At 34.7% G+C, this 16986-nt stretch overlaps 1 protein-coding gene across 1 annotated transcript in view; it reads left to right on the top strand.

The window, feature by feature from the left end:
* The first annotated feature begins 15057 nt into the window (after positions 1 to 15057).
* Positions 15058 to 16986, top strand: part of LOC113495080 — a 49849-nt gene continuing 47920 nt past the window's right edge. Inside the window, exon 1 of the mRNA XM_026873675.1 lies at positions 15058 to 16122. Coding sequence (XP_026729476.1) covers positions 15058 to 16122 — 1065 coding nt within the window. The remainder of the gene's footprint in view (positions 16123 to 16986) is intronic.

Below are 16986 nucleotides of genomic sequence, written 5' to 3'. Positions count from 1 at the left end.
TGATCAAAATATTTCTACCACATTTCTAAAACAACAAGATATTTCTGTATCCGTAATGTATTGCCCTTCAAATCCGGGATTGACTTAAAATAAAACAAGAAAAACGAAAATCGTTTCTCCGTAGTCCAATTTTAAATAAGCTGTTCTTGTTTCAAAATTAAGTACCTACTAGGCGACTGTATCTCGTTCGTTATAAATCATATCGGGCCCAAAATCAAACATGGCGGCCAATTAAAAACTTTTTACTTTCATTATTCTGTTTTCTGGAATGCGGATCTTTTTCACAAGCAAAACCGGATTATACGGAACTGAGAGGCTTTATAGGTGGAAATCCCATTTCATTATGGTCCTATGGTGAAAACCAATGAAACTACCTTTTTTGTTCATAAAGTTGACAGACAAAACATTGTGTTTTTAATTGTAAAATAAGAAAACGAATAAAAGGAGGCAAAATAATAAAGTGAATTTTCATACTATTTTTTTATTTATAATAGTGGCTATACGCAGAATATTGGTGCTTAAAGCGACCGAAAGCGATTTATTACCGATGTTAATATTGGTAATCATATTACGTTTACTATGTATTTTATATATTTTAACGTAATATTCTTTTTTTCATATTTAGCTTCGTAATTCTTCGATCTTAATCGAGAAAAATTGCTAAAAACTACATTATTGTGTGATAAATTTTCTTGGATCAGTGGAAAACTACCAGGCTCTCATAATCGCTAAGGAGATTTATAAAAACAACTTTAAGAAGTTTTTCGATATGACTGGCCTTAGAGGCGCAGCGTGGGGTAGTTCGGATTTCATATGAATAACGAGTAGACTGCTAATTACTCTTAATTATCACAATAAAAATGAGTTTCATGCCCATTTCGATCTACAGAAGCAATTAAAATTTCACATTTTTATGTTAGAACGATTTCCTGCCGCGCAATAATTAATTAATGCCTGGCAATTAAACGACTTGCAGTGATACAGACTCAGCTAGAATAAAAAGCTTAAAGAAAAGCAAACTCTACATTGATTACGGTGACCTATTGTTTTTTCAGAAAAATATAGAGGAGCACTAGAATTCTTTGTGGTTCATATTAAGGTGAAATTCTGCACTCTATTGAATAAAGAGAAATTAATATTATTTTAATCATAGCAGTTTAACAATTATTGAAAACAGTTTACTATTTTTCTGTTTTTATATCTCTACTTGTCATCGAAGCAGTCTAAAACTGAAGGTTACGTTTTTTATTATTATTATTTGCTTTAAGCGTTGTCTTTTCCACGTCTCTACAATTTCGTGCATCGATTCTCATGTACAATTTCTGTTCATATATTATAGAACGTATCCACTATTAATTCGTTTTTAGGGTTCTGTATCCAAAAGATGAAAATCAGAAATCACTGAAATGCGTGTCCTACGCGGGGATCGAACCCGTGACACGTCGCGCACATTGGTTTAGTGACCTCAGAAACCCCTACCACCCGGCTATACAAGATAAAAATGATATAAATATTTTAAAAAATACCGTTTTCTTTCGCCTAGTGAACCAGTGAACATTCGAGGTTAACTAAATAACAGCTTAAATTAAACCCGTAAGTGTTATCGCACTGTTACATAATTCAGTTCCTAGGATACATACAGTCTTGGTCTATGACGCTCAAGAATATCTTCTCAGGTTGTTGACTCATTTTATATTTTATTTAGCAGTTGGCTTTGAATACTGGCAATTTCTGTGCTATTAGGGATGGCAGCTGTCCAAAGTCCTAAAGCGTTTTTTTTCTTAATAGTTTTATGTATGTTTAGGATTGACTTGTCGAACAATAAGCCAAAATAAAAAAAAATGGGTTATTTATTTCTTTTAATTTTTAATATTATTTAAAGTGGCGGAACAAGATTTAAAAAGTTCCTATTTGTGTCTAAAAATATAAGTCAAGGCTACGATTCTAACAAGATTAAGTTACTTAATTCATGATCTACTTAGTTTGAGTTATGTATTCTAACTAGATTCGTATGATTAATAGATTCTGCGTCTATTAAGATTTATTTGCGTGGACTCAGAAACTAAAAGGAACTAAAGGGATACCTAAGTTATCAATGTTCTTCTGATATATGTGTTACATATTGGAACTTTTTGAAATTTCTTTGATAATAATTCAACACAAGTAAGTATATTCCGCAATATATTCCACAACTTTCACATAACGCCATCTAGTCTCAAAGTAAGAAACGCTTGTCATGATACAAGCACTGGACAACTGATAAACAGACTTAAATATTTCTAAATACATACATAATTGTAAATAAATTACAACCGGACGTAGAACATGATCGTGCTCATCACGCAAACATTAGTCCTGGGTGGGAATCGAACCCACAATCTCCGCCACTAACTACTAGACCAGTATTCAGGCCAGTATAAAAATTAGTACTTTTTTGAGACTTAGCTTGTGGTAGAATTGAATCCACCAAGGTCTTTTCCAAGTCATGTGTGCATTATATAGAAATTATTGAAGAAAATTTTGAAAAACTGGAGTTTTTCAGCGTTGTGTTAGGCTAACTTCTAGGCCGTACTTAAACTCTGAACTCATGTTGTGAATGTGAATGCTGTTTACTGCTGTGGCGTTTTTCATTGATTCCGTTTTAACATGATTATGTAGGTAACTATTAAGTTTAAGTGTTATAACTTTTAATATTTGTTGTTACTTTTATCCGGTATTATTTCGCTACATTTATTATTTTTAAACTGTGCACCGCGGGCTACCTGCACAAATGTTATTATTGCAGAAATCTAGTCCATCCAAAGGTTGTCTGTAAAAGATCGATTTTAGCGACAAGACCTTCCATTGTGGCGCCATGTAACTATTTATTTGTTTCCAATCCTGTACTTATGTGGTGTGTACTGAAGAATATTCCATTCTATGCCATTTTGATTCCTATAGATAAATTCAAAATCTATAAAAATATTCCAGATTTTTTTTCCAGGTTTTACTTAGTAAACTTTACGTTGGTTTTTCTTTCAGTCAACCCTAAAAGTTTTAGGCACGAGACGCTTTGCTTATGACCATATAAATCTTTTTTTTGCGTCTGGATATCGGAGATTTGGGTGAAAAAATATGCATAACCGATACAAAGCTTGTTCGAAGCAAATAAATTATAATACATGAATGTATAAGTACTCAATATAGACGCGTTTTTGCTCATTTTTAAGTGTTTGAGTCGGATTATTTAAATCGTTTTCGGACGTCAGCTGTTTATAAAACTGGAACTATATTATTTCGAACAAGACAGATTTATAAAGAGGAAATATTATTTAGTTATTCCTAGCTCATAATATAATTTTTTTCGAATTTATTGACCTCATCACCATATTTATGTCATACGGAACAAAAATACAAGAAACGGACTTTTTATGGAGAGGAAACGAGAATTCGCCGAACACTATTGGGTTAAGGACAAGATGTTGAAAAGAGCCCTTCACTTAGATACTTTATTTGAAAGCTTGCCGGAAACTCGATCCTGACATTAGTGGGACAGTAAAAATGACTTGTACATACTACACCCAGACTTAGACCAAGCATTCGTGGATGCTGTTACTATGCAGGGATTGAACGAGCAGCGTAAAACGCAGTGGCATGAGCGTGGTGGCCTAAACATACAGCTCTGCAAGGAGTTCAGGTTAACAAAATTTTTTTTCTTTATTTTTATTTGAGCGTCATTAGATACAGTGTAGGTAACATTGACAAGAAACGTAGATACATCATCCAAAAAAGTTTCCACAGTATTTTAATACAATACTCCAAATATAACTTAAATAAAATACGATTACCAAGGGCTTTAATTCGATCATATTAGAATCTTTCGCAAGGAACTATTGATATTCAGCCTTCTTACTGATACATGAGAATAATTTGCACTCATCTATACATTAGGCAGGTAATGTACCTACATAATGCAGTGGGAATCTTATAAATGTCTTATAATTATATTTATAAAGAAGGCTGGTTGTATGTTATTTATTTAGAGGTAAGTGTTATTTTAAGTAAAGATGTCTAAAAGAAAAAATATTTACAAGTAAATGTTATAAAATATGTATATTTCTTGTTCTATCGAGTCTGAACTGGCTGATGAATAGAAGGTCTCACGTTGGGTGCCATTAAAAGTGAGGGTAACCTATTTTTATTAAAAAAAACTCAGTCTCATGAATTTCGTTACTATATCGCCTTTTATATTTCATTTAAGGCGTATTTATGCGTTTCATGAAAATAAAGGCAAAGTATGTAGGTACATTAATACTTTACAAAACCTTTATTTATAACATACTTACATATCAAGTGTCCACACTCAGTGCTCAAGCCCTGAAGTTCCTATACACAAAGGTTTAACCTACTTAAAAATCAATTTCCTTGTACAGAATTTCGACAGTACGCAAAGGAAGTGAGGAAACATTCCAATACCAACCTACTTTAGCGGGCGGCGTCACGTGCAAAAGGTGTATGTAGACAATATGCATAATGTAGGACCATGCACTGATATGCCTCAAAAGAGGTCAAAAACAAATTTGAATAGATATATAAGTTGCGAAATAAACCTTCGTGGAGTCATATTTATTCAGTTCCCTGATGTCAATGTACTAGGAGCTAATGGGGCCAAGACGGTGGGGTTGTTTACTTGGGAGATCTGTGGCTGTGGATACACTTGCATTTTTGCTTTCTGACTGTTTTTGAATCAGTAGGTTGTCTTGCAAGGTGAATCGTGTACAATTGTCCAGGTATTAGGAGACCTAGACTTTTTGTAATTAGAGTTGCTATAAGACACTGCTAATTAAAATGGATTGTGTAGATCATAGGCGATTGTTTTGTGTAAAATTGTATTCAGCTGCAGGTAGTATGACTGCCATAGTTTGTAAAAACGACTGAGGAAAACAGTGGTACGAAGACCATGATTTATAATCTATAAAAAACCGTGTAGCCCGATTGCAGCATCATTAAAAAGTATTAATTAATACATATAAAATATTCCACAAAATTTTCATACCAAACTTAAAACCACTTACCATAATCCCAAAATGTTTACAATCCCTGTACTCAGGGATCACAAACATAAAGTTTATTGTTCTTTTTTCAGCGAAATAATTAATGCTAAGAATATTTTTCAATAACAAAACAGTTGTCAACAACACCATGCTGCCATGTGTTATTCATATTTCTTAAATAAAAACGTAACATTAAAACGTTGGTGTTTGTCTGAATTGACTTTCAAACTAGGAGGGGAAGTGAAGCTCATTGGATTTCAATTAATAATGTAACATGACTTTTTGGGTTGTTTTTAGAAAGCCACGCGTGAAAGAAGCGACATTTATATGGTAACGAATAATTATAGATATTTGAGAATAATAGAGAATGGAGAATCCGGTACGTTTAAGTACGGTTAAGAAATGGAGATTGCTCAATAGATTATGATTTTAAATTTGGAAGTTTACAGTCATTAATTTAATTAATTTGTTTATGTAAGACAAAATTAGATTGATTCACACAACAAAATTAGTTTATTTTAATTAAGTACAGGATTTATCTTAAATTGTTATCTTTAATAATTAATGATAGAAATGTTTAGAAGATTACTGTTTTAAAGAAAAACGTTGTATTATACATTTAAATCCTGTGAAAACTTACAATTCATGTAACATATAAAAACGACAGTTACAAAAACTAGAAAGAAGAAAAAAAAGCATAATATTTTTAAATTCAAAATTTCGCTAAACATTTTTAAATTTCTAAATAGCTATCGGTATTCTAGATCTTGCAAAAGCAAAGCAATAGCGATTGAAAGTAAAATTATATAATTGTCATAATATTATATTTGCGTCAGATTTGGAGTGTTCGACTGTCAATTAAACAGGACTAATGGCACAAATTTGGCTGATTCTTAGTTTTGGCAAATACGTAAACACGTAATAACAACTAAGGTTATGTAATTATAATCTTACACAACCTACGTACGTATGTATGTTAATTTTGTATGGCTTATGCATGCGTCTTTCAAGGGGGAGCTGTATGGTAATTGTGTGTTTTAAAAATTCTAATTCTTTTACAATATGGCGGCGTTTTCCGGTCAAGTTCACTGCCAAAGATTAACAGCTGTCAATAGTTTTAAGTGACTGTTAAAAATTTAAGATGTTTGGTAATAAGTGTTAATGGGAATACTGTGTTTCGCAGAGGAAATTCAGTGAGACTGGGGGTTATAATTGATGTATAGAGTGAGACAGTGTTAGATATTTGTTTATTTACTTAAACACAAACACAGCTACATCATCACAGGTTTAAAATAATACAATAGTGCTAGTTTTTATATATTACATATTATTCTAAACATGAAACTACAGTACAAACTGCGGCCTGAATTCACATTATTTATAAACATTGTACGAGATTTAGTAATTACGCTTTCTAAAGAAGTCCTAAAATTAGAAAATATTTTTAATACGTACCTTAGCTTAGGTATTTTAAAAAGGTAGTTTTTGTCGCAACATTCCATTCAATAAATCGCAATAACCAATAGTACTAAAATAACAATTTTTCATACATTTACAAGCATTGACAACGTACACAAAAATAAACTTCTGAAGTATCATTAATATTATTTAAAACGATTTGTGGTCATGTAATACACATTTCGCCTATTGTGGCCTATTTTGGCCTCTTTTGGCCTATTGTTGGTGTAATCCTTTTGTGGGTAGTTAATAAAGTGTGGATTTTGTAGAGGCCTGCGTTTTGCGATTGTCGCAAGACAAGCTGCAAAAAAATATGTTCGGACATGAATGACCGATGTATTTGTATACAGGGTGGTTGTAAAGGAACAAGGTAGCAATTTACCTCTGCTGTTTTTATTTTATTGTAATATATCTAATTTTCAATCGGAATAGAGATTATTGAAAAAAATTGTTGATATCGACCGGAAAACTCACAATATTCAATACTCATATTACTCATGCCTCTAATCAAAGACGGTTTACTCTCGCGTTTTATATGCGAGTTCAATTCGCGATTCCGCGCAGCTCATGATTGAGGATTCCGATAGGATGCAATCTAGACTGGCGAGCCAAAATAAGTAAACAGTTATTAAATAAATTATTTTTTGAAAATGAGCTGAATATGAAGATTTCAAGCGAATTTTTCATTTTTTTCTTTTCTTTTTACACTAAGTGTCTCTCAACGGCATATTATACGACGTTCATGCTGCATTAAAATATCACCCTGTATGTAATACGTCGCGGCAGCGGGCGGTGTAAGGCTGGTCACCAAAGCTGTGGACAACGGAGGTGGCTCGTTCGCACGTCTGCACTAGCCCGCACGAGGCGACCAGCATGGATGTTGGAAAGTTCCAAGTATGACAGAATTTTGGTAAGGAGTTACTTTTAAAAAGGTTGGGAATTTTGGATAAGAGTTAATATAGGGTAGGGAATAGAATATAAGAAATTCTGCATTATTATTTTGGTGTAAGGGTATTCGATATGTTTAAAAGTATTATTCTAACTATTGACTTATGCGTAATCAATGATATAAAAATGAATGAATACATTTCATTTGTTAGTTATTAAATAGTATTCTAATCTAAGATATTTTATATAAGTAGGTCTAAACAAAATTTATCTAGGCAATCTTAGATTAGAAAATCACAATATCAACATAAGAAATGCATATCACCATGTCACCAGCCAACACTTTCGTGCACCCGTACCCCACCTACCTCATTGATCCGTCAACCCTCAACAGCGCATTGTGGTCAAGTCGACCACATTGTCCACTTCACAAAAAATAAGGATTATAATCTTGTAATACATTCTCTATAGACCATTTGGATACGCGAACATAGTTTTTTTCTATGAAAATTATGAATAAGTGGGCTTGAATTATTTGTAAAGGGTTAAGGGTAGTTAAATATATCGATAAGATCTTTAATTATTATAATTATGTAAACTACTTACGATGTATTTACGGTAAATTGTTAAGTAAATGGTTTTTAATTTTAATAAAAATAAAGAAGGTATAAAATAAAGTATAGTTTTTTTAATTTTATTCTGCAAACCAAATAAAACTTCAAGCTGCTTGTCTGATTATAAGATTATACGATATTTACAATTTAATGAAGAATAAAATATCTCATAACCTTAAAAATGTCTTGTAATTTACAATACATATTTAATGACAATTTAATTAACAAAATAACAAGTTATCGATAAACTAGTGTATTGATATCGATAAATCACATCTCTAGATAAGAAAAACTGCGGATATGTCGCAAAATATCGGAAAGCAAGGTGCTGGCTGACCACCGGTGGTAACGCAGTAAGAGTTTAAGAGAAAAAAAAGCGCAGCGAACAAAAATATACACAATTGCATGCGCTGATGGATCGCCCTGCTGTCCGCGAATGTCCACGGCGGCGTGAGCATTGCAGGGCTAGTAAGGAAAGGATCAAATTAAATAATTAATAATTAATTTTACATTTTTTTTTAGTTTTATTGAATTTGACAGCAAGTGTCTGAACTAGATTTTTTTTCTTTATTTTCTGCCATTTTCATCTTGGATGTGGAAACTAAAGTAATGAGTGTTATTTCAAAGAAAGTTTTAGAATTGTCGAATAAAACATCAATATTGTTTAATTGTTATAAAATTTTCTTTTACGGATTCATAATTAAATAAGAAAGCTCAATTGAACATAAACTAATTTCCTCTACATTGAATCTATAAAAACATAAAAAAAAACATCATCATTATAATGACTTCGTGAGGCGGATTCATAACGGGCTATCCTAATAAATACGCGTGAGTAAACTGTAGAAATAAATTGTAATTTATTAGTCAACTATTTTGTTTCAGGTTATCACATGATTAAACCAAGTTCAGTTCTATGTATGCAAATTGTGGAAGACAATAAAAACGGTTAAGTATATGCTCAAGGAGAAATCCAGTGGTTCACGGTCATATTGGTCATATTACCATAATATGACGTAACATTACCACGTCAATGTTAATACTTAGCTGATATATGCCTAGTACTGGTGAAAATTAATTTTGAATGTTCAATTGTGTATTCCCGAATTAGATCATAACGTTATTTGGATGTGAAAGGAATTTATTTAGGGATTCTCGATATTAAAATTACATTTATATGATTTTAATTATATTATTTAATAGTATTAAGGCGAAGGTTTGTATGTATGGATGCATGAATGTTTGTTCCTCTTTTACGTATAAACCACTGAACGGATTTAGACGAAACTTGGTACACACATAGTTTATAATCAGGATAAACACATAAGATGATTTTAATAATAATGTGATTCCCTAGACGTTTATGGAAATATAAAACCTTTTGTCAAAAATACATTTGAAGTTGATTAGATTTTAAAAGCTAGTACCTACATAATATATTATTATAATTTAATTAACTCCTTACTTTTTCATATTTAATTAAATTAATAACACATAAGTTAATTCAAAGAGACCAGAAACGAATTCGAATTTCAAAATGCACGCCATGTTTTTTTAGAACAAAAACCTTTTCCACACCAAACCAGCCAGTATCAGATTGGCCAGAAATCGCGCGTGCTTGCCGATTAAAACACCCTATCCTACATAAATAGACCTTATAACAAGACATCAAGGTTCAATTTTGAATGATTTCGTTACTTTGTTAAATGCTCGTATTGTAGTTATAATCGTTTTCCGCACGTGTCCATGACTCGATTGTTTATCGAGCATTTGAAATGTCCATCTCGATTCGGCGGATCGTTTATTATCGATTGAATCTCGATTGTTTTATTTTTTTGTTACAAAGCAGTTTTTCTTGTTGAATGTTATGTAAATGAAGTTACTGAGTATCGGGGCGATTTGTTGGTATTTCTTTTGTGCTTGTAATTAGGTACTTTCTTGTTTTGCGTGTGTGTTAAAAAAGTCTTGACCGCACAGCGCGTTTAAAACCTAAATCATGCATTTTATTTTTTTAAGAGTTTAAATAATCCTAGGTTCATAATTAAACCCCCGAAGCAAAAAGAGATGTGATATAAGATTAACGTGTCCATCTCTTTATGGCATCATAGCTTCCGAACGGATTGAGAGATTTAAATTCAATTCTGTATTGTATTATGTGCGAGTGTTCTTACTCGCAGAACTGTTTGATAAAAATCATTAAAAGGCTGTGCGGTTCTTTTAAGTTTAAAATTTTGTGTAAACTACATGGAATAAATCTTTCTTTAACTCTCAAAAACTAACCTAACGCAATTCTATTTGAAAATATGTATACACGGTGATTTTTTAGTCGTCTTACAAAAGTAGCCCAGTTCATGTACCCGACGTAAAATACCCCTAGGCGCGATTATTATTTTTTTATCATCAACTAAGATAATAAGTATTAAGAAAAATTGAACAAGAGAAATCTGAAAATACTCTTAAAAATGATAAAAACGCCGCCGCTCGCGCCCCTCACCATTGTTGCAAGGCTCGGACCGCGCTTAAACAGACCTGTGTTTCTAAAAAACTACGAATTGCATCATAATGTTGAATTAAAATTGCATTTTAAATTTATTCAAATGTCATAAATACCTATTTTTTTTATCATAAACGTGTTCTAGTCATTGGATACATGAACTGGGCTGCTTTTGTAAGACGACTAAAAAATCACGGTGTATATCTTTAAAATTATTGACACTAATATTTTATGACACTCCAATATCAATGGAACTCATTCTTATGTATAAGTATGAGTCACATAATTACGTAGAGTATTCAACATAATACAAATACAACTCTTTTCATATTACAAACCGTTCGCTTTCATTTTCGCCGATATAACAAATTTGCGTGTATTGTGACGATTATAATGCTAATTAACCGACAGACATCCATTTTACTATTGCATTTCAAACACCGCACACTCAAAAACCAAAATTACAATAAAATGCCACCCAAAATATATTATTTACGGAGCATTACCCTTCACAATTGTCGTGTCGGTTAAAAAAAGTCTTATTAAGTAGTGCAAAATTGGGTGAGTGTATTAAGAGGTTTAGAATTAACATTCTTCCTTGGGTGGTAAGGAAGGTAAGGAATAAGCCCTCAAGTGGCCTTTCAAAGTATTTATTTAAAGGATTACGCACATTACGGCCACTGTTGGGCTTTGTTGGGCATGTTTTGTTAAGGCTTCCTCTTGATTTTTATTTACTTTCGATATGAAGGGCCAAATATTTGACATCTTGTCTATGTCTACTAGGTACCTACATAAGTTAAAATTTACATATTTTTTGTCTTGTTAAGGAGATGATGTATGAATCAATAAATAACTAGTATTAAATAGTTTTTAGTCTTGTTATTGTTTACTTCATCTCCGGCGATTCAATCTGGCTTTTTGACTAAAATATTTCTCAACCCTAAATTAAAATTTGTCTATATTATGCGCTAAAAACCAGACCTCTGTTTTAAAATCAAATTCAGTTTTTAGTTAGGTGGTGATATTTGTTCCTGACTTTATTTATTTTTATTTACTTAGTCCTAGCGACTAGATATGACTCACACTTGACCAGATTTACAAAACAACGAGACTTTTCGTGTTGTCAATCATTTAAGCTACGGTGTAAACTATCAAAATCTTGGCTATAACGAACGCATCATTTATATCTACGTGTCCATTTTTTACATATTTTCCTATACGAAATCTCGTATGATGTCAACATCCACACGTTATGAGTCAGACAGTCAGAGATAATCATATTCAAGCATTTTCCTGTTACAATTTCAAAATTACAAGAACAAACGAATAATCCTACATATTACCATAAACAATTATCATAACATTCAATAAAAATAATAGAACAAAGCAAATGTAAAACACTGTATTATTTCCTTTTTAAATATAGAAATAACCGTTTTTCCTACATGCTAATAAATATACGGTGTCTGCACCAAAATAACATTTTCATTTTTTTATCTTTCTGTTTGTGCTAGTCTCTGAAATGGCTGGATTGATTTTGACGGCCGGCCGGTAGCTAAGATAGGCTACTTTAATTTAAGCAATAGCTTTTATTTAAAAAATAGCGATCCTTTTGTTAAATTAACGGAATAGGATAGTAAACAAATGTGCTATAAAGTCCCTAAAGACCGATTTCGAGATTTCTCGTTCATTTAACTACTTTTCCACATTAATATGCATTGACCGTTCAAGCGCAGATAATTGTGCTCAATAACTTCCTGTACATTACGTTAACACAATACTCTCCATTCATGAGTTATCTGACAAAGGAAGACGGACAGACGGCCAGGGTTGCGATTCCTAAGAGATTAACATTTTTGGAACTTAGCGCCGTGTCTTTGAGTTTTTTTTCGTCACACAATTGTTGCAATCTTAAGAGACTTGAGAAAGGGATGAAGGGTCCCTATTAACAATATTAGCGTATATTTTTAAAAGATTAGTTGTCCCTAATGTATTCTCGAAGTTTGTGTAATAATTTAGGAAGTTGGTTGGCTCAAGTTTAGGTGTCAGAATATGGTTAACATGAAAATGGAATAAATGAAAATGTCTAAAACTCTTCGTTTTTTAACAACTACAGACTTCAAACAAAAACTACTTATCCAAAGTTGATGAAATTGGGAACAAATGACAGCTGTCTCACGTTAAATGAAAAATAATTAACAAAACCAGTTCAACCAAATCTAAATTTTGAGGTAAAAACGTAACGAGACCGCCCTTTGGAAGTAGGTTAAAAAAATCCGCAAACAGTAATCGATTCAACTAAATCAAATCGTTATCTATTATTTTCTCTACTAAAATTAAAATGAAATTCTCGAATAAAATATGAAATCTGTTCCAAATTCAGCGAAGCATATCTAAGTAGATATCATAGTAGGATTATTACCCCATAAGCTAACACAAGCATGACATTAGCATGTAATTTATTCCAAAACATTTGCGCATCAAAACATAGCATTGGTACGTCAAAACACTCATGTATGGGCAAATATTCGAACAATTGTGGCCGGTCGTTGGCACACTTTGAGTTTTTTTCTCTCCAGTGATTCATTGAAGCTAATTCGCATCTCTTTTGATGCAAATTAGCGGGCTATACTTGTGACACAGAGTAAGTAGCTTACAGAGTTTAACTCTCATACAAAAAAGGACAAATCTTTCCGAATAATTTATATGCATGACGATTGTTGAGAATACCTTGTCTAGGTCACAATTTCAGAGTAAGTTAAGTGTTTCACCATATTTAAACACTCTCCAATATGACATTCGGTCTTTATATTACATGACTATTTACGATTGGTTAATACCCATAACTCCTGATTCCTCTCTCTCCGAAATCAATTTAATCTATTGTCGAATTTAAAGTTGATTGGCTGTCCAAAAGCCTTTAAGACAATTGCAGCACATAATGCCTGTCTCTAACATAATAATACATTATGTAATTGTAGCTTGGAAAGCCTGACAACCAGACTGACTAGGGGGTATTGTGTTACCCAGGTAACTGGGTTGAGGAGGAGGAGGAGGGGGTAACTGGATTCAGATAGGCAGTTGCTCCAGCCGATTCCAACATAGTTGGGAAAAAGGTGGGTTGTTGATTAATTCATTGTGGCACAGGTACAGTAAACAGTTGGTTAATCTTTGCCTCTGTGGATTACTTACTCTGTGGAACATGAGTTCGGCAAACAATTGAATAACGATTCTAAGTAAATTGTTATGTCCAAAGTAGGTCATGAGTTGTGTGGGTCATTGTCTCGCAAAACATTTTTGACAAAGATGTCTGTAATTAGTTTCAGCCGTTTTTCAATCATTGCCGGCTAAGAAAATGCTTTTGTGTTGTTGAAAATGATTTATTGAGATGATGTTTGGATATAAATATCTGACATACTTGTGGTATATTTTGTTTACTGTTTTTTTTGTTTTTGAATAATTTAAAGTTGATGAGTTCTTTGGTTTCTTTATTTGTACTCGGAATGTAGTAGGCCTTTAATATGAAGATTTGATAACAATATAGTAAAAAGTTTTAGAACTGTTTTATATATTGATTTATAGATTGACAGCCTAAGAAGGTTGGGTATGCTAGTGATAGTTACATATTGAATAAATATTAAAAATGATAGGCTGCAAAGATTGACAATAAAATATCTGTACTTGTTCGTTAGTTAAAATATAAATGATTAATAAGTTAAAGAAACCATGAAATAGCATTTTTTTCTATAATTCTACTTCTTTTTTGTATGCGTTTGGGTCGTGCCCTGGAGCTACGTCCAGAGGGTGAAGGGTTGACAAATCTGGGTGCTGTCCATTATAATTTGACATTCAAACTTGCATATATATAACTCACTTAAACTTAGCACCCTAAATGGTTTTCGTTTTTGACTTTGTCTATTCAATTATTAAGCAGGGTCTTGAAATTTTTGTCTGATGCAGATATTCCGACTAGCACATTGCACAGTGATAATTGCCGTGGGGAATAGCAGCGACCCCACATTCCTGCTTTTTTAGACCAGTAATAACATCCCACATCCTTACATTTTTGAAAGTAAAGTATTTCCGAGATGTCTTGAAATATTAATTTACATTAAACATCAAAGCTTTAGGCATACATGACTAAGGAAGTGTTAAACCATCATTTCATGTGTTACTCATAAACCATAATTACGCTTCTTTGTATTTGACCCACTGTAGGGTTATTGGCTCTTAAATACACAAATAACCAGAGTATTCATCACTTTTGGACCGTTTTGAGTTGATCATTTCCTGATATCATAAAAAAATCAGTCATTGTTTTCAGATCGAAAAATGCTACAATTATTTCAAAGTTAAAGTAATAATAATAATAATAATAAATTATAACTTCTTTACGATAATTATACAATAAACAATATTTTTATAATAGTATATAGTAAAAGTGCACATATAAAACTCAAGACACCATATTAAAATAAAAAAGTAAATAAAAATGAAAATCCGATGTACGATGACATATGTCATCACTATAAAATATGTAATTTACGACTCAGAAAACAAGAATAGATAAATGTTGACACGAAGAAGAGCAGCACGCCTTCCATCCCCGGGCTCGTCGCCGAGCTCCGCCTCGCAGCTGCCGCCGGGCCGAGGTCCAGCGCCGGCAATTGCAGTCGCGTCGAGCTCCAGCGACGAGTACTACTCCCCGCCGACGTCGCCAACACCTGTACGTCGGCCGGGGAGGCGCCGGCCGCCGAGCAGCTTGGCGCCCTCAGGCCAACCGGCCTCGAACAGGGCTCCCGCTCCCGGTGGTGTAGTGCAGCGCATGAAGTGGACTCGTCCCATGAACGAGAATGTCATGCGCGCCTACTATGGGGCGATAGGGGGAGGAACTAACCTCACTGCGTACCGTGCCAGAATGCTCTCTCTGTTTCGGACCCTTGAACCGGACGTCGACGTATCGGCACAACGTTTGTCGGATCAAGTGCGAGTTATCCAACGTAATCACAGGTTGGATGACGCGACGCTTGATCGATTGCGCTCTGAAGTGCAGACTAGCCCTGTCGTCGTTACCCCGTCAATAGCGGAAGCGCCAGCTGCAAGCGCGCTGCCTGCCAACCCTGCTGACGGGGGAGATGATGACGGTGCTATAACTGTAAGTACCCAGTGCAGTGATCATATAAGGAGTACATTGGAACAGGCGGTTCTGGAGTATCGGTCAACACCCCGGGACCAGAGACCACGACTACCTCGCTTGCCCATGCACAACCGAAACAAGGCGCTAATGGGTGTCCTGGATTCGCTGCTATCCAGTTATTTTGGGAACAGCGAAGACCTCGGTGACACGCACTCGCTTCTGTACTGTGCGGCTGTTGCGACGTGTCGTGTAGCTGGTGTTACCTTTCGAGATAACACAGCTGCACGGCCTAAGCAAGCGGCACCAGCCTGGCAGTGCAGGATTGAGAGGCGTGTTGCTGAGGCCAGGACACTCATAGCCAAACTTGTTGCGTTTCGGGGCGGAAACACTCGCCCTAGGGTCATGCGTTTTGTAAAGCGGGCGTTTGCTGGGACTAATATTAGCCCCAGCGAATACACCGCCCGAGTTACAGAACGCATTGACTTTTTTAAGCAAAAGGTGTGTGCCTGGGCAAGCCGTATTCGACGGTACAAGACTCGGGTGGACCGATTTCACCAGAACCGTATGTTCCAAAGAGACCAAAGATGGGTGTACAGATCTTGGGAGCAACCTGCGTCGGAGGAGGGTGCCGGACGCCTGCCGGATGATGTCGCTACAAATTTGTTTTGGCGCAGCATCTGGTCGGCGCCTGTAACCCACTCTGAGGGGGATTGGATACGTGATGTTGAGCAATCGTGTGAACGAATAGAAGAAATGGGGGCTATTGATATTAGTCCCCAAGACGTAGCCAATGCAGTCCGCCCGTTGGCCAATTGGAAAGCCCCGGGCCCGGATGGACTGCATAACTTCTGGTTGAAATGGCTACCAAGTTCACATGGTTGCTTAGCATCCCAATTCCAATCTGCCGTAGACTCGGGCGTGCTCCCACAGTTCTTCACTACTGGTTCCACCCATCTGCTCCACAAAACAGGTAGTACCACGGACCCCAAAAATTATAGACCCATTACATGTTTACCCACCATCTACAAACTGCTTACATCCATTCTGAGAGAAAAGATTAATGACCATATTGAACGGTTTTCTATCATGTCTGCCTCTCAGAATGGATGTAGGAATGGGTCACGTGGTACTAAGGAGCTACTCCTTATTGATATGACTATTTGCCAACAAGTTCGCCGCTCCAAAAAGGGTGTGTCGAAATGTTGGATAGATTATAAGAAGGCCTATGATTCGGTGCCACATGCATGGCTCATGAGGGTGCTAGAGTTGTATAAAATCAATACAACTCTACGCACTTTTTTGAAGTCATGTATGGGGCAATGGACTACGGTGCTTCACTATCCAGGATGTCGGGATATCCAA

This window comes from Trichoplusia ni, chromosome 6, assembly GCF_003590095.1.
Source record: "Trichoplusia ni isolate ovarian cell line Hi5 chromosome 6, tn1, whole genome shotgun sequence".
In the NCBI taxonomy this organism is placed as follows: domain Eukaryota; kingdom Metazoa; phylum Arthropoda; class Insecta; order Lepidoptera; family Noctuidae; genus Trichoplusia; species Trichoplusia ni.
Note: the sequence above shows the minus strand (reverse complement) of the source record. Positions and strands in the feature narration are given on the sequence as shown.